This window comes from Pezoporus flaviventris, unplaced genomic scaffold (assembly GCF_033815535.1).
Source record: "Pezoporus flaviventris isolate CSIRO_AGI_PZ_B2104156 unplaced genomic scaffold, CSIRO_AGI_Pfla_v1 ptg000012l, whole genome shotgun sequence".
NCBI lineage: Eukaryota > Metazoa > Chordata > Aves > Psittaciformes > Psittacidae > Pezoporus > Pezoporus flaviventris.
This window is the reverse complement of record NW_026892560.1, coordinates 848362-866327: the sequence shown is the minus strand read 5'-3', so window position 1 is coordinate 866327 and position 17966 is coordinate 848362. Positions and strand designations below refer to the sequence as shown.

The 17966-nt window shown below is 56.3% G+C and overlaps 1 protein-coding gene across 2 annotated transcripts; it reads left to right on the top strand.

Moving 5' to 3' along the window:
- Positions 1–2316: 2316 nt before the first annotated feature.
- LOC133268053 (SITS-binding protein-like) lies at positions 2317–17036 on the top strand. 2 transcript variants are annotated; one of them, XM_061450893.1, is made up of 10 exons: positions 2317–2785; positions 4685–4856; positions 5620–5827; positions 6028–6178; positions 6906–7103; positions 7516–7784; positions 9426–9562; positions 10914–11035; positions 12522–12701; positions 16804–17036. In XM_061450893.1, the coding sequence occupies exons 1-10, from the start codon at positions 2327–2329 to the stop codon at positions 16975–16977; spliced, it is 2070 nt and encodes a 689-aa protein (XP_061306877.1). In that variant the 5' UTR covers positions 2317–2326; the 3' UTR covers positions 16978–17036. The 2 variants fall into 2 exon arrangements, with proteins under 2 accessions (XP_061306877.1, XP_061306876.1); XM_061450892.1 differs by having other exon boundaries at positions 6903–7103.
- The last annotated feature ends 930 nt before the right edge of the window (positions 17037–17966 follow it).

The window sequence follows — 17966 nt, the reverse complement described above, 5'->3', positions numbered from 1 at the left end:
GATGGGTTTAGAAACCCCCTCAGGAGGCAGATGCCTCGCTGGTACCTTGGCATTTCAGGTTTATGCTGCAGCTGAACGGCTCTGAGTCCCCAGGGGGGTTTATTAACTTCCACTTGTTGCCTTCTCGCAGGCTGTGGGGTGTGTGGGTCCCACAACCCTGCCCAGGACGTCCCTGCTGGAGGAAGCACCCTTCTTCCTTCTCCTATAATGATCTTCCCTGTATTTTAACTACTTTTAAGTAACCCTGACAGCTTTTCTGGGAGGATCCCATGAGAATCGTGGCCCCTTTCTTTTGCACCTCACCCCCAGCCCTGTCTCCATCCCCTGTAGCTTTGCCATAACCCCTCCTAACCTGGCAGCTTGAGGGAGCCCTTTCCCAGGTGATCCCAGTCCCGGTTTGGATGGACATCACCGTCCCCATCTCATCCCCAAGCTTGCAATAAAGCCTCATCCTTCCCCCTTATCCCAGATCCAGCCTTTTCTCCCTGCCAGTGGCTGGGAGATGCTCGTCCCGATATCATCAACCCATTTTCCACTTCATTCCATACTGGATATTGCCCCAGCCAAGACCACACATTAATCCTGTGGGAAAGGCCCCTCCAGGGGCTTACTTGGGCTGCAGACAAGAATTGTCCCTGTGGATCTGGCTGTGCTGAGACCTTCCCAAAGAGCAGCATCCCCAGGGTGAGTCTTTGGCTTCAGGGCTTGGGGGTGTCGGGGTTTTACCTGCTGCAGAATGGGGAAACCCTTGGAAATAGCCTGGGATTCAGCAGGCAACAGATTGTAACATTCCATGTAAAATCCAGGTAAAATTCCCTGGTCACCCCCAGGCAGGGGGAGGAGGGGTGGGACGAGTGTGAGGGGCATGGAAAAGTGGAAGGAAATCTCATTTGGGGTGGGAAAACAGGGAGAATCCCACAGATGTAATAGTAACAACAATCAGAACACAATGCAGGGCAGGGAGGCTGGGTGCTGCCTCTCGTGTGTGGGTTCTCAGGTGTGTAGGAAGGGCTCAGCTGCAGCCACCTCAGTGACTTGGCCAGAAATCCCTTTAGAACTGTTCCCCTATAAATGCGTGCTGCTGAACAGGATACGTTTGAGGTCCTGCCCGTTTCCCATGCCGGTGGTTGGGATCCTGCTGCCCGCAGGGAGGGAGGGAACGCACCGGGTCTCGTCTTGGGTAACGCTCCTGGGTCAGTTTGGATCAAGTTGCCTCAGTGAAGGTGTCTGACGTGGCCAGGAGGAAAAACTACCCTGGGGGAGAGGAGAGGATCCTGACAGCGGGAAAGCAGCCGGAGCAGGAGCGCTCGGCCACCGAGGAGCACTTGAGGGCTGCGGAAGCATCTTTTGGTCTGCATTGAGGTAAAGCAGAAGCCGCTCCTTCGCTGGGAGATGGGGCTGTGTGATGGGGGGGGAGCTGAGCTGGGGCAAGCAGCAGCAATTGGGGCAGCTGGGATGCAGGAGGGGACAGCAGGGTGGGATGCAGAAGGCACCCACCTTGTGATGCCATCACTGTGGTGGTTCCCTGCCCGGGCTGGAGCACTGGGTGCCTGTTCCTTTGAGTGAGGGTTGTGCCCATGGGTATCTTTTCTCCCTGCTCTGTCCAGCATAGAACCCCAGGCTGGTTTGGGTTGGCAGGGACTTAAAGCTCCTCCAGCTCCAACCCCCTGCATGGGCAGGGACACCTTCCCCTAGAGCAGCTTGCTCCAAGCCCCTGTGTCCAGCCTGGCCTTGAACACTGCGAGGGATGGGGCACCAAATACCAAATCAGATGAGATGGAAGGAGGCTGGTGTTGCATCCCCCTCTTTCTCCAACCACCCCTGCAGTCCATCTCCTGCCCCCCCCAGCTATTTACTGCCTCTTTGCACACCAAGAGGTGAAGCCACGCTGCAGGGGCAAACCAAACCCGAAAGGTCCATGGAGGCTCGAGCGCTGCCGTGTCTCCCCTCCACTGCTGTCCCAGGCTCTCTGCCACCCGTGCTCTCCTCCAGCTCCCCTCTGGCATCGCTGAGCGGATGCTGCTGATCATGCCAAGGGGCTGAGCTGACACCGGCACCGGGTCTTGCGCTTGAGCTGCATCCACAGCCGGCACTGAGCCTAGCAGCAGGGTTTGCTGCGCAGCGGAGCGCACAGCGGGGCTGCAGGGAGAGTTCGTCCACCTTGGGGTTGCTGCAAAGGGAAAAGAGTCGGGGCTTCGTTTCTCTTTAAACTTTCATTTGGAGCAAGAAAAAAAAAGGTTTTGGTGCGCTCCAAGGGGGTTTCTTTCTTGTGCTGCCGCAGGAGGCGAGAGCGAGAGGAGCCGGAGCATCCCCCTGTGAGCGCACCATGCCGCTCTCCCGCCGCACCGGCCAGATGCCCGAAGCCACCTGGACGCTGGGCTTCAGGGAGATGACGGAGCCCTGGAAAGGCACCGTGGGCTGCCTCGGCGTGGCCGTGTTCTTCGCCATGACCATCGGCATCATCTCGTGGCAGGCGCTGGAGCAGCCGCCGGAGGAGTGGGTGCTGCGGGGCCGGCGGGGGGGGCTGCTCTGGGAGCGCCGGCGCGGGGCCCTGCTGCTGCGGGCGCTGCCGGCGGGGCGCGCGGTGGCCGCGGTGGCGGTGGGGGGGGTGCCGGCCGCCGAGCCCCCGCCGCCCCGGGACCGCTGCTGGCACGACGGTGCCCAGTTCTGCTACGCGTGGGAGGAGGATGCGGAGCTCCGGCTGTCCCTCGAGCCCCCGCCCGCCCCCAGCACCGAGTGCTACAGCGTCCGCTGGACCCCGCTGCGCCCCGACGTCGTGCTGAAGGTAACGGGGAGCCTGGAGACCTCGGAGCAGCTCCGAGGGTCTGAAGGGGGCTACAGGGGCGCTGGAGAGGGGCCCTTCATCAGGGACTGCAGCCACAGGACAGGGGGTGACGGGTTCGGACTGAAACAGGGGAAGTTCAGGTGAGATATAATGGAGCTCTTCCCTGTGAGGGTGCTGAGGCGCTGGCACAGGGTGCCCAGGGAAGTGGTAAATGCCCCATCCCTGGCAGCGTTCAAGGCCAAGTTGGACACGGGCTTGGGTGACAGGGTCTAGTGTGAGGTGTCCCTGCCCGTGGCAGGGGGTTGGAACCGGATGATCTTAAGACCCTTTCCAACCCAAACCATTCTGTCATTCTGTGACCCCGTGTGCTGCTCGGAACTGTGGCCTTTGGGGTAAAATGAGCCCAAATGCAGAGGCACTGCCCCGAACACCCCACTTCCCACCACGGCTGTGGGTCACACCATGGCTGGGGCTCCCCATCTTCCAACCCGACTGATTCTGGGTGGGGAAAGCCTTCTGGAAGCCTCGTGCCTTGGTGCTGAGCTCCCAAACCACCGAGGAGCCGCTGCCTCCCAGGGCTGTGTTGGTAACCCCAGGGTGGGAGCTCCGTGTTTATGGAGACTGAATAAACACCACTGCGGATCACAATGCTGGCGGGGGGCACGAGGAGCGCGGGGAGGTCTCCTCCAACCGCAGCACAACGGGGCTGCTGCACGCATTCACGGGGCTCCTTCTCTTCTTAAACAAAAGCAGATGCCAAAAGCGAGCCTTAGGGAGGGGAAGGAAAAACCCCATTGCCCCGAGGTGCCCTCAGGAGCAGTGAGGGAGCGGAGGGGATCCCGTGGGGATGGGGCGGTTTGTGCCCTTAGCTGTTGCTGCTGTTTTGAGCTGTGGGAGGTGTTGCCTGAACGCAGCCGCTGCGGTGGGGCTGGGCTCCCTTTGCTGCCCTTTCCCCCTCCCTTTCGCAGCCTGTGTAACCTGCTCCGCTGACACCCGGCACTGCTGTCCCGAGCCTCCCGGCTTTCCACTTTAATAATTCACATCTCCTCTCCTCACCCCTTGGTGAGATTCAACCTCCCGCTGCCCCCAGGGCACAGATGAGCTCGGGGGCTCCAGGCTGGGGTCAATGAGCATGGGTTGCGTCGAGCTGGGTCCTTCTCTGCCCGCCCCAGCCCCGCCTCTGCATTCCCAAATCCCCATGGGAAGTCATGCGGGATGCTGAGCCCTGCTGATCCCGGCTTTGGCAGAAAGAGGGCACTTTTGGAGGCTTGGAAGTGAAAAGTGATGGTTTCTAAAAGGAGATGGATTGAGGATAGGGACGTCACTGGGACCGGGAGCTCTTGGGGATGGCTTGTTGCTCTGCCCTGTCAGCCCTATGGGAAGTGCTCCAAATACCCCTACCGATGTAGTCTTATTGAGGGAACACACTCATTGTTAGTGCCATTATATTCCCATGATACCAGGGAAATGCTGCTTGTCACCAGCCCACAGGGAAGAGGGAGGCTTTGCCTTGGGAGAGAGCAGAAAGCCCACAAGGTACCCCAGGGACCCTGCAGTGCTATAGAGCTGAATGGCAGGGTCGGAACTGGATGAGCTTTAAGGTTCCTCCCATCCCAACCCATGCTGTGATTCCATGAACGTCGGCGTTAGTTTTGGACCTGGAAGCACAGCTCTTGTTCTTGTGGAAGAAAATCTTCACCCCAGGTGTGCTCTACCACGAGCACCCACTGCTTTTTGGATGAAACCCCTAAATCTCATGGCCATGGGATTTTCCTTCCCGGGAAAAGCCCCATCCCATGACCGCTCTGACAGCACTGGGATAACTTGCAGGGGTTTTGCCTCTCAATGCAACTATTCCCATGTTCATCCTCACCCCCGATGACTCTCTCTTGGCTGCAGGATTGCTTCTCCATGGCCAACATCTCCTGGTACGGAGGGGTGAGCCTCCGTGCCCAGCGCTGGCCGCTCAATGGAGCCCAAAGCCAGGCGCAGCCTTTTGTCAGTGGAGGCTTCAGCAAGAATCCCACGGGATACGGGCCTGTTCTGGAGAGGTACTTCTTGGGCTCCACAGGTAACTGCTTCCTTCCCCATCCAGCTTCCTGGTCCTTCAATCCCTGTGTTTCTCCATCTTCTCCTCATCTATAAAGCAGCTGGTTTAGCAGCAGGGTTGATGCCTCGGAGGTGAAGCTGTCCTTCCAATGCATTGCCAGCTGGCAGCGGGACACGATGGATCCCACATTGCCTCATCCCTATGGAAAAGGCCACGATACTAAACCTCAGTGCCTGAGAGGATGGGGTTGGCTCAGCTCGCCCCAGGGGAGTCCCTGCTCTTGGTGTGTCTTCATTTTTAGGATCTGTTTAAGCAGAGATCCGTGTCCATTGCCAGCTCCTCCAGCACCACTTGAGTGGCTTCATCCTGAGCTCCCAGGTCCCTGACACTGCTCTGGATGCTGGATGAGAGCTTAGGGGCTGTTGTCATTTTTGGGTGGCTATTTGGATTATTCTGCAGCACTCCAGACCTCAGCCATTGCCCCTAATTCATCAATTGATCTGTGGCTGCCCTGCAGTGATGAAGCCGAAGCTGCTGCCTAAGCTGAATGCAGCACAACAAGGCAGGAAGCGGAGTCAATCCCGCCCTCGAAAGGCGTTTTGGTTTAAAGGGAATAGCGAAAGCCGAGAGCAGGGCTTTGCCTGAGTGGCTGGGATCAGTCCAGGAGGACCTGGTACCAGTTAGGCTCTGCCCTGTACATCCCCATCCCTGTGACCACCAGTGCCGAGGACCGAGGCCGGGCCGGCACGCGCTGAGACACCGCCTCGCTCTGCTCTCCCCCAAGGCGTGACGGTGACGGTGCCTCCCGACGTGCCCGTGCTCCTCTCGCTGGAGAGCAGCCGGCACTTCTGCCTGGCATCCCCGGTGGGCAGAGCGGCCGAGCCCCTGCACTACACCCTCTGTGCCAGCACCGACGTCGCGGCCGCGCACCGGCACGTGGGCACCCAGCTCGGTGCGCAGGAGCGGGCGCTGCCGGATACGGCCCTCCTGGGGTAAGGCATTCCCACGGGCAGGGACCCCTTCCACTGGAGCAGCTTGCTCCAAGCCCCTATGTCCAACCTGGCCTTGAGCACTGCCAGGGATGGGGCAGCCACAGCTTCTCTGGGCACCCTGTGCCAGTGCCTCAGCACCCTCATGGTGAAGCATCTCGTGCTGGCACAGGGTGCAGCCACCAGCTCTTTCCACCACACAGGTCTCCAGTCTGGAGGTATTCTGGCCCAGAGGGTTCAGCTGCCAAAATAAAACGAGGTTTGAGGTCACTGGTGAGGAGGCTGAAGCGGCATCGTCTTCAGGAGGGGGTCCTGGTCCTGGGGGAGCGCTGCACTGCCATCCTTGCTGCTGCGGTATGTCCCGTCCTGCCGGCCTTTGGGCCTGAGGGGCAAATGGAGCGCTGCCATGAGCCCTGCTCTCAGAACATATGTTAGATCTTAAATTCATAAAACCACAGACTGCTTTGGGTTGGAAGGGACCCTAAAGCTCCTCCAGCTCCAACTCCTGCCATGGGCAGGGACCCCTTCCACTAGAGCAGCTTGCTCCAAGCCCCTGTGTCCAACCTGGCCTTGAGCACTGCCAGGGATGGGGCAGCCACAGCTTCTCTGGGCACCCTGTGCCAGCGCCTCAGCACCCTCCCAGGGAAGAGCTTCTGCCTAAGAGCTCATCTCAGTCTCCCCTCGGGCAGGTTCAAGCCATTCCCCTTGGCCTGTCCCTCCAGGCCCTTGTCCCAAGCCCCTCTCCAGGTTTCCTGCAGCCCCTTCAGGCACTGGAGCTGCTCTCAGGTTTCCCCTTCAGGAGCCTTCTCTTGTCCAGGCTGCCCCAGCCCAGCTCTCTCAGCCTGGCTCCAGAGCAGAGCTGCTCCAGCCCTCGCAGCAGCTCCATGGCCTCCTCTGGCCTCGCTCCAACAGCTCCACGTCCCTCTTGTGCTGTTGCCCCAGGGCCGGACTCTGATCCCTGTGTGTAAAATGCCAGCGCACCCATTCTGTGGGCTGGGGGCTGAGCTCTCACACGGACAGCTGCTGCTTGGTGGCTTTGCACTCTGACAAAACCCCTTCTACTGCCTGTCCCTCCCAGCAGGACCATGCACCCTCAGAGCGGAGGAAGAGGCAGGACCCGAGCCGTGCCTGGGACCCTTCTGCGCTGGCCCCGCTGCAGCTCGCTGTGACACTGTCCCCGTACACCAGCATCTCCTCCCCGCTGTTCCTGCGCACGCTGCGGGACGGACACGCAGGGACCTACTGGCTGAGCCTGCAGCCCCACGTCGGGGGCAGCCCGGTACGAGACCCTCCTCAACCCGAGCCTGCTTTAAACCTGAATGAACACCCTCACTAGGGCGACAACCTGATCCTCCTGCGCTGGGGACCAGCCCGGCACTGCAGAGCGATGCCCGGGGGAGCCACTTCTCTCTTTCTTAAGGAAGCAGCTTTCAAATTCCCACTTCCAAAAGATATTTCTGGAAGTTGCTGGTGCTCAGAACATCCCAATTCCCCCTGGTTTTCGCAGTCATTCTAATGATCTGCCTCTTTTCCATCAACTCCCGGGTGGTTTTGGGTTGGTTGACAAAGGGTTTACTCTTTCATGCGTGGCCCTGTGACGGTGTGGGGTGGGATGGGGACACAGCAGCCTTGCAGCCCGGGCTTGCAGGGTGTTCTCTGGCTCTGGCAGGACTCTTCCTTGTCCCCTGCAGATCCCGCTGCTGACCACATGGAAGGGGCAGCTTTGTGTCCGCCTCAACGTCACCAGCGAGGCGGCACTGAGCTGGTACCTGGCACGTGCCCGGCGCCTGCGGCACGCACTGGGTGCTGCGTACCTGGTGTTCGAGGGTGCTGAGGGCAATGCCTTCCTGGAGCAAGCTGTGCCCCCTCCCGCCGAGCTGGAGGGAGACCGGTACACCGGGCTGTTGGCAGAGGCACTGGCAACACTGGGAAACGCCACTGTCATCAGTGCCGGTGCCAGGTGGGTACCACCGAGATGATGCTTCCCTGGAGCCGATGGATGTGGGAACTGCTTGGGAGATGCTGGAGGGGATGCTTTGCATGTGCCCTTGGGGTGCTCAGCACCCAGGGAAGCAGTGTGGAGGTGAGCTAGGGTAATGGGTAGAATTGTGGAATCAACCAGGTTGCAAAATACGTTGAAGACCATCAAGTTCAACCATTACCTCAGGGCTGCCAAGACCACCACTAACTCACATCACTGAGGGCATCTACGTGATAGGAAGGGGTTGCTCTTCTAGCTCTCTTTCTCTCTCTTTTGGAGCACATTAACATTGTTTTTAATGTCTTAGAGGATAAAAATGTTTAACTGCATTGATACCTGATGCAATAAAGATGCATCTTGTCACCTACGGCCATTCAAGCTCCAGGCTGCTGCCAATCCTGCAGAAGGGAGGGGGTGAACCCTGCAGTCTTGGCCAAATCCCTGCATTGGAATTGCTTTGGTGTCAAACAACTGCAGTTCTCTGACTTCCCATGCTTGTGTAGCACATAACAGGGTTAATCTATTAACAAGCATTTGTAACACCCCTCGAGACCCTTTGGTTAGAGGCACTGAGAAGCATTACTTGTCTTTTTACCCGCTATGGTTATGCCACGCAGATGCAAAAGGCTATCGGGCTGTTTGCAAGGTGGCTTATTTCCTGTTGGGGATGAGGCATTGATGGTAAATTGCATGAGAGGACAACTTCAGATCATTCCTTTTCAAAGAACAAGCGGCGTTTCGCATGCTGAGGCGGTGACAGGCTCTTAGTCAGCCACCTGCCAAACCACAGTGGTGGGAACGGCCCCTTTCCTGACAATCTTTGCTCCATCCAGGATCCTGTCTTTCCCGGGGGGCAGCTTCCATAGCAGAAGTGTTCTATAAACCACATCAGCCTTAACTCCTCCGAAGATGAAAGTGTCCCTGGAGATCTCTGGGGAGCCAGCGTGTATCTGAAGGGGGGCTACAGGGATGCTGGGGAGGGACTCTTCATTAGGGACTGCAGTGACAGGACAAGGGGTAACGGGTTCAAACTGAAACAGGGGAAGTTTAGATTGGATCTAAGGAGGAAATTCTTTCCTGTGAGGGTGCTGAGGCACTGGAATGGGTTGCCCAGGGAGGTTGTGAATGCTCCATCCCCGGCAGTGTTCAAGGCCAGGTTGGACAGAGCCTTGGGTGCCATGGTTTAGTGTGAGGTGTCCCTGGCCATGGCAGGGGGCTGGAACTGGATGATCTTAAGGTCCTTTCCAACCCAAACTATTCCATGATTCTAAGTTAGAGGGGGCACAAGGAGGAAACCAAACTCCAGGAACGAGAAGTCTTGGACCAAAGCCCCCCTTTGGTTAGATCAGCTCCAGACCATTTCTCAGGCTAAAGCTCATTGTGAAGGTCCACGTTTGACCCTTTTTGGCCACCAGAAACAGTCTCCTTCACTGGGCTGCTTGCTGACATGAGCCTCTCCTCCCCTCCAGGTGAACCCAAGGCATAGAAATGCTCTTGGTCAGGAAAGAAGAGCACTGGGGTGGCAGTGGTTTCCCTCCAGCAGAGATGCCAAGTGGCTGAAGGAACCCTCATCTCCTGTGGGCCCTCTCTAACCACCACCTCTGTGCTTGGTCCCCCCAGATCCAGTCACCTACCTCTCTTCATCCAGATGAGCCCCCTGCGCTCGGACTGGAGCCATGCTGGGCTGAAGGGGATTATTCCCTCTGTGCTGCACTACAGCCTCTTGGGCTACAACTTCTTCATCCCCGATGCAGTAGGTACGTAGGTCAGCATCTCTGCGGGAGGCGAGGTGCGAGGGATGCAGGAGGTAGCTTGCACCCCGTGGCTCAGGTGTGCCGCACCGAGGCGTGAAGCACTTTGCTCTCCGTACCCCGTTTTCCGGCTGGATTGGGGTGAATGTTACCAGGGAATCGACTGAGGGATTGCAAACCAAGGCCAACAGGCAGTAAATGTGAGCAGGCCGCTGGCTGGGGAGCAGATGCAGCCGCGCTCCAAGGCTGTGTTCGTGCTCCAGAGCGCGATGCTCGAGGAATGCTTCAACCAAAACGTTGTAAAAGGCCAGAAAGGACCCTTTAATGGGAGCCAAGCAGCTCGGTTTCCCCCTCCTCTTGGAGGTGACTGCGTTGTGTGTCTTCAAAATGTGCCAAGAACACATGGAGGCTGCACGTGAAGTGTCTGAGCCAGAGGGCAGAGCTGCAGAGAGCCCTGCTCAGGGGTCAGGGAGCAATCCTTCAATGGGGCCCTATTTTTAGGCAGTTTTCCTTAGGAAACAAGGCCTGGGCAATCACAGCACAGGGATGCTGAACCCGCTGGTGTGCGGTCCACGGGGCTGCGTCACCTCAGCCCGGGAGCTCGGCAGCACCAGGGGCTGCTCGGGATGCGAGGAGCCTGTGGAGGGGCTGGGGCTCTGTGGTGGTTTGGCTGAGCCCTTGGCTCAGTTCTGTGTGGCATTTCTATACAAGCTGAGCCAGATTTTCGGAGCGAGGATGCTCCGGCTCCAAAGGCTTCACCTCCCTTTCCCTGTCCCTTCCCACCCTCTCCTGTCCTTCCCAAGCCCCTCCATGGTGTTTCAGAGGGCATCTGCAATCCCCTTCCACTGCGTATTTCTGACAACACCACTCTGATTCCCCACTGCTGTGCACTGTGGAAGTGAAGGGGGCTAAAGCACAGGAGTACTCTCCCGTGATGCTGTCTTTGCACATCATTGTGGAAGGAAAACCCAGCACTTCCCCAATGCTTTTCTCTGCAGGAAAGAAATCCCTTTTTATAGGTTCTGATTAAATGTAGAAACTCTGGAGACATCTGGTCCTAAAACGACCAAAGATCATAGAGTCAGAGTGGTTTGGGTTGAAGGGACCTTAAAGCCCATCCAGCTCCAGCCCCTGCCAGGGGCAGGGACCCCTTCCACTGGAGCAGCTTGCTCCAAGCCCCTGTGTCCAACCTGACCTTGGCAGGGATGCCTGGTGTTTGCTGATGATGCTCAAGGAAGGCATCCATGGATGGGGAGAACTCGGCTCCTCTCGCAGTGGGTAAAATGTCCTGCCCACGTGGAGAACCCATTGACTGGGATGCCCCTGAGTGCCTTCCCTGAGTCCTTTGTGCCCGCAGGAGGGAGCCTGGCCGGCGACAGCCCGGGGGACACGGAGCTCTACGTGAGGTGGCTGCAGATCGTGACGTTTCTCCCCGTGATGGCCTTCAGCACCCCACCCTGGCTCTGCTGCGAGGCCGGGGTACGTAGCCCGTGCCCCACAGGGGGGATGCGGTGTCGCTGGTGTGCCAAGCACCCCCCAAGCCATTAATGTCCTTACACTGCGGAAAGCTGAGGCTCCAACTCACTGTCCCGCTCCTGCTGCCCAGAGTCCTGCTCAGCCGCCTCGCTGCGTGTTCTCAGCAGTGGTGTCGCTGTGAAATCCATGTTTTTGTGGGTTTATACTTCACGGCTCTGTGCAGCCACGGGGGCAGTGCCCATGGTGCCCATAGAAATGACACCGATCAGCGTGTGTGTGTGTGTGTGTCCCTCCCTTTGCTGCGGGGGTGGTTTAAGCACAGCTTGACCAAAGACCGAGTCCCTGCAGCAGAGTGAAGAGCACAGATTGCCATTCAAGGTCTTTTCAAACAGCTGGAGGCATTTTCATTGAACCCCAGCCTGGTTTGGGGTGGACGGGGCCTTAAAGCTCCTCCAGCTCCAACCCCTGCCATGGGCAGGAACACCTCCTTTCCAGCACCCTAATGAAAGCCCTGGGCGCCAGCAGTGGGAGGTGCCGCTGCGGCTGCTGTTTGCTCACCACAAGAGCCCGGTTTGGGGCATTGAATCCTCAGGGATCTCTCCAAGGGGAAGCCAGGGCTGGCGGGGCTCTCGTCTGGGTTCATTTCAGGGCTTTATGGCATCTCCAAGCGAGCTGAACGCTGCGGCAGGGCTCAGGCTGTGCTTTGACCCCAAACCCAGCAGCGTGGGGCTGTGATAACAGCCTGGCTCGAGAGGATGAAACCCCATTGGGATGCTGAATGTCTGCTCCAGGCTTTTGCCAAGCCACGGAGGTTTTGGTGTCCTCAAGGACATTGCTTAAATCCCTGATGTTCCAAGGCTTGTCCAAGGCCATGGATTTCCTCGCTGCCTGGAGCTCCAGCCCAGTGCGGTGCCGGGCATGCAGAAACCTGTGTTACTTGGTATAAACTACTCAGAGCAGAATCCCAGGTGGGTTTGAGTTGGAAGGGACCTGAGAGCTCCTCCAGCTCCAACCCCTGCCACAGGCAGGGACCCCTTCCACTGGAGTAGCTTGCTCCAAGCCCCTGTGTCCAACCTGGCCTTGAGCACTGCCAAGGATGGGGCAGCCACAGCTTCTCTGGGCACCCTGTGTCTTCCTTTATATCTAGCCTAAATCTCTGGTTTCAGTCTGAGCCCATCACCCCTTGTCCTATTGCTCCAGCCCCTGATGAAGAGTCCCTCCTTCCTCAGCATCCTTGCAGCCCCCTTCACACACTGGAAGCTGCTCTGAGGTCTCCACGCAGCTTCTCTTCTCCAGGCTGAACAGCCCCAGTGTTCTCAGCCTGGCTCCATATAAGAACTGCTCCAGCATCCTCATGGCCTCCTCTGGACTTGCTCCAACAGCTCTGTGTCCTTCTTCTGCTGAGGACACCGGAACGCAACAGATTCTTGCTTTGCCCTGTATTGGGTTAAGCTGGTCACAGGTTTCTCTTTTCTCCCCCATGCTGCAGGTCCTGAACCTCACCCGCCGCTGCATCCAGAGGCACCGGGACTTCGTTGTGCCGCTGCTCATCAAATACAGCTCGGAATGGCTCAGCTCGGGGTATCCCATCTTCCGGCCGGCCTGGTGGCTCAGCCCCACGGATCCAGCCGCTTTCACCATCGAGGATGAGTTCCTCATTGGAGATGAGGTAGGGAATGTGGGGCTGAATGCTCTCCCAGGGTAAACAAGGTACCCCCTGCCCTCGCCCATCCACCTCTTTGCATCCTGCCTGAGTACAGCACTGGGGTAGGGGTGGTGGGGAACCATAGGGCTGGTGGGACCCTGTGGCTCCTTCAGCTTTGCAATTTATTCATATTGAGTTGTTGAGAAGGCTTCTTTCCTTTCGGCTTTTAATATCAGGGCATTCGTCAGGCCTTTCTGCTGGAAGACACCCCCTCATTGTCAGCAGTTCTTTCCCCCCTCTTTTCAGGCTGTTGGTCCCATTACTTGATGCTACAGCACGATTGTTTCATGCTGTAAATGCTCCCTGCAAGCCTGGTGTGCTCACACTCTGGTCATGTAGCGGGAGTCTGTCCCTGCAGATGTGTCCATCCCACTGCTGCTCCTTTAGATGGCCTGAGAGTTGATGTGGTCTGTGCTGCTTCAAACCAAAAAGCTCTTGGAAAAGCAACTTTGGGAAAGACTTTCCTTAAAGGAAACTGTGCCTCATCCTGCCATGGTTGTAAGGAGCCTCCAGTTTGGGCAATGGCATCACTTGATCTTTGTCCCTCCTGCTTTGCCTGGGTGTAGGATCCCAACAGCTCAAGACTTTGGCAGCTCCTACCCGGGTTTTTTAGTCCATTAAAAGCATAATCCCCAGTTCATACTATTGAATTAATTTTGCAGCGACTCATTGGGCTGTCTTTACACAGGGATGCTGCTAATCATGGGGCTATCACCTCCATAAAGCAAGCATTCTCAATCCCAAAGCAAAGCTCAGTAGGTGTTTGTTCCTTGTTTCAGCGTGTGCTGCAGAGGTACCTCTCGAGGCTCTGCCTGCAGCCTCCAACAGATGCTGCAATACCTGACTGCCACATATGAGTTTCTGGCCATAAAATATGTGAATTCATTTATAGATTTTATTATTATTACGGGAAATTTCCCTGCAGGAGACCGGCTTCTTAAGAAGGAGCAGAAAGGCCTTTACAGAGAGCTCGGATAGAATCATGGGATCACCCAGGTTGGAAAAGACCTTCAAAACCATCAAGTCCCACCTCTGTTGGGAAGCTTTCAGAACACAAACCCTTGGCACAAAGGAATTGGAGAGCAGCACTGTGTGAGTGCAGATTCACAGGGAGCTGAGGCCTTGCCCCTGTGCCGGGGCTGTTTGGGCACTAATGGGGGTATTTGAACCGAGCAAGCTTAAACTTAGTCCCTTCCCCTAGGATCTCCTGATGGATGCAGTCCAGGCAGGCAGGGCAGCAGTGTGCTCCGTGTTAGCTGACATTCCCCGGTCAACACTGCAGGCTCCGGGAGGAAAGACAATAAAGGGTGAGAGCAGCTTCAGGCTTCTCTCCCTTGTGAGGTGCAAAGCTTTGGCTTGGCTGAACACTGCTGAAGCAGGGTAAAATGTGGTGTGTGCTCTGTGTGGTGTCAGGGCTGGGCAGTTGTGATAGAGCAGGAGGTGAGGCTGGCAAGAAGCTCCCCTGGCTTCAGGTTTTAATCGTTATTGCTCTCATTTTCCAAGAGAGCCTGAGCCTGTGTGTGGGGAGTGCAGGCGGGGATGGGTTGATTCCAAGCTGCAAGAACAGAAACACGCTCCAAAAGCAGCTTTGGTGCGATGTGGAGCATCATCAGCTCTGAACTACTGGGAAATGCCCAGTGTGGTTCTGTCCCGGTACAGTCTGAGGCAGGACTAAGCGCAGGACACCAGGATAAACCCTCTGAGCATCATCGCTCAGTGTAAGCAGCTGCTGCAAGCGCTGATGAGCGCAGCTCTGGTGGTCCTGCACGAGCCAGGGGGTTGGAAGTGGATGAGCTTTAAGGCCCCTTCCGACACAATCCAGGCTGGGATGCTATTCCTGACGCCTTCCTGCTTCTGAGTCGCACCTGAGGTGTTTTGGGGGTTACCCTGGGCTGGGACAGCCCTGCTCTGAAAGCTGATTGCCAGGCTGTGATTTGTGCATCCATCACTTCCAGATCTCTTGGCACGTTCAGCCTGAATCAGGCCGGGCACTATAGCTGTTAAACGTGCCAGAATGCTCCATAAGCAGGTTTTAGGTCAGAGTTTTGCTAACTACGATGGGAAAGAAGCATCATCTCCCCTTGAGCAGACAAACAGCAATGCCTTTGGGTGTCTGCAGGCGGCTTTGGATGCAGTGGTGGACTGCAGTGGGCAGGGTGGTTTTGATCCTTGAGGTCTTGAAGCTGGATTTAACACGGCCCAGCCACATTCCAGCATTACTCATGAGCAAACTTCACTACTGGGAAGGGAATTGGAGCAGACCCCGCTGAATCCTTCCAGCGAAGCATGTTGAAATACAACAGCAAAGAGCCAAGCTCTGCTGGTTTGTGTCGTGCGGCGGTTCGTGGCTGCTTGTCAGTGCCATCTGCCTGGCGAAAGGGATGCTGCAGGAGGTGGGAAAGCCAAGTGTGGCTGCCAAATACATTTATGAAGGCCGGGAGAGTCCAAAAGTGTCCCCCCAAATGTTGCAAACGCCAGGACTTGTCCCTGGGATGACACTGCTGTGCGGCTCAAGAAGCATCACTAAGGGGTGCAGGGGTGAATCCCTGGCACTTGCTCTTTGCTGTTGACCAAGACCTCCAAAAAAGAGGGCTTAAGAGGGGGATTGATCCCTGAATTTCATATCCACTTTTCACTATTTAGCCTTTTTTCCCCCCTCCTTTAATGCCCTTTCTAGACTTTCAATCTTTTCCTTATCGCCTCTTTATTCATCATCATGTGGCAGGGGGCTGGGATTAGATGAACTTTAAGTTCCCTTCCAACCCAAACCATTCTCTGATTTAGAATCCAGCTGCGCACAAACACAAATCAAAGCCTCAGTGTTCAATCGGATCTGAACTGAACCTGAGCTCTGCTCTTCCTGCAAAGCCTCTTTCAGTTTCTGAAGTGATTTATCAGGAATAGTCTCAGGATGCTGGAAACTGGTTTTCCCATCAAGCGAGGGGAGAAAGGATCCCTAAAGTCCTTTGGGACTGCATTACTTAGACTAAGCCACTGGGAGGGAGAGAGCAGAGCAGAGCACACCTCTCCTTATGCCTCTGTTCCGAACGGGGCTCACTGATTTGTGACCCAAGAGCAATTTCTTCATGCTTTTACTTTTACATACTTATTAAATGGAATCATCCCTATGCCAAGGCCACTGGCTGGGATTTTGATGACCATTTGAGGGTGCTGGGAAGCTAAGTCCTTTGAGTCTCCCGACGGAGCCTTGAGTCCACAGAATGATAAATGTGCATCCATTGCTTGGGATGGTGTCGATCCCATTGTGTGCTTTGAGCATCGCCTTTTCCTAGGGTTTAATCCTACCTCACCTCTAACCTGCAACACTCAATTAGTCTGAGAGCTGGAAACAAATCCTTCTCCTAGATGCAGGAGAGGAAAGGTGGGAAGAGAGCGTTAAGTTGCCTGCAGAGCAGCCCCAAACAGGGGGCTTTCGAAGTCCTTTTGAGCAGCCTGGAGCTAAAGCTCTTTCCCTACCTTTTTCCAGTCTCTTTCCTATTCAGGTGGGACATGCTCATATCTACCTGAAATACGAGTTTCTGCTTGGTTTCCAGCCAGATTCTGTTTGGCTTCACTGACTAAGTTGTCTCAAAGAGTCGGCCTGAATGAAATCCTCCCAAGCACGGCAGGAAAGGGAAATTCCCAGCTCTGCCACAGATGGCTTGGGGATGTCTCTCGCCCTGACTCGGTGCCACCAGTGCCTGCTGCAATCCCAGAAAACCTTCTCAGAAGCTGCTCTGTGGGAGCCTGAACCCACCTGCATGTGCCTCTGGGCACCCCGACCTCGTTCATGGTGTCCCTGCTCACTGCAGGGGTTGGACTAGATGAGCTTTGAAGGCCCCTTCCAACCCAAACCATTGTGTGGTTCTCTGGCCTTTGCTCAGCACAGCTCAGGGAGCTTTGTGCTTACCTCTGCTGTGGCATGCATGGACACTCATCTGCAGTTAAGAGCCAGGCCCCCTGACCTCCTCTGGGGTTGTTTGTCCCTTCAGCCTCGCGCTTTGCTTGGTGCACGTCCTGGCTAATCCTCCAAGGGCTACGTTTCTCTTTCCTTTGTTCCCTGCAGGTCCTGGTTGCCCCTGTAACAGAGAAAGGGCAGACGTGGAGGGACATCTACCTGCCCGGAGAGGGGCACCTCTGGATGGACACCACCACTGCCCGTGTGTTCGACGGAGGCACCATCCTCAGGAACTACTCTGCTGGCCTTGCAGAGGTGCCGGTCTTTGTGAAGACCTCCTAACTGCAGCCTGCTGCAGCTCTGGGGCCTCTCTCAGAGCCACGCTGCCCACGCGTGCTCGCTCTTCCAGCCTGTTTGCACTGTTCCAAGAACCTTTGTTACCAGTATTATCTTAGCAGAAGTCCTTTGAGTCTTTCCTTACTTGCTGTTGCTCTAAGAGAGGAGATGCAGCTTTGGCACAAAGACACGCTCACGAGCAGTGGTGACCTCTGTGCTTGCAGGGCTTGCCCGGTGCCATGTCTGTGTGTGAGCTCAGGCGGGCACATCCGGCATTTCCAGTTCCCTGGCACCACGCTCAAAGATGCTGCCTTGGCCAGAGAGTGGATTTCCCAGAGCAGGAGGTAAAGGAACATCAGCTTATACCCGAGGGGATGCTTTTTGTCTTCAAACACAAAGCATACGCAGAGAGAACTGACTGTGAGAGCTCTCTTCAGGTTCCTGGACATCACGTGTGCTAAGCACTACCTGCTTCTCTCAGCTGATGCTGGGTGTACGGTCCCCCAGCGCAGCCTGTGGTAGCAAGAGCCTGACTTTGAGGATAACCAGGAAAACTGGGTGAATTCCAGGTCTATTGGCAGCAGGTTTCTGTGGAACAAAAGTAAACTTGGCCAGACAGGATCGTCATCCACCTTGGAATACAACCTCTGGTGCTCAGCACTGAACTCCTGGGGGCCCCAAAGAGGGCTCTTCATCATCTGAAGATGATGGTGGTGGTTCTTTTTCCTCTCAATTATTTCCTGCAGTGCAAAACAGATCCAGCGTGACCGGCCTTCTTCCCCCCAGCAGAGACCATTCCATAGGCAATCCAGACATCCCACGGGCTGAGTGGACATTTAGGGAGATGACGAGCCTCTCTGATAGCCCAAGTTATGGATTTCTGGGACATGAACATGTACGTTAATGGGGTGAGTTCAAAGGCTGGTGTTTGAGGGCAGGAGCAGGTGGTAGCTGGGCCTGAAGTGGAGAGCAAGATTGTGCTGCTGGGCTTGGGC

What these genes read in the sequence shown, in the direction of transcription:
- LOC133268053 (XM_061450892.1), top strand. Translation starts at nt 2,327, where the DNA reads ATGCCGCTCTCCCGCCGCACCGGCCAGATGCCCGAAGCCACCTGGACG. An exon ending in GCCCCGACGTCGTGCTGAAG is followed by an intron (nt 2,786 to 4,684) that starts GTAACGGGGAGC and finishes TCTTGGCTGCAG; the next exon opens with GATTGCTTCTCCATGGCCAA. An exon ending in CTTCATCCCCGATGCAGTAG is followed by an intron (nt 9,563 to 10,913) that starts GTACGTAGGTCA and finishes TTGTGCCCGCAG; the next exon opens with GAGGGAGCCTGGCCGGCGAC.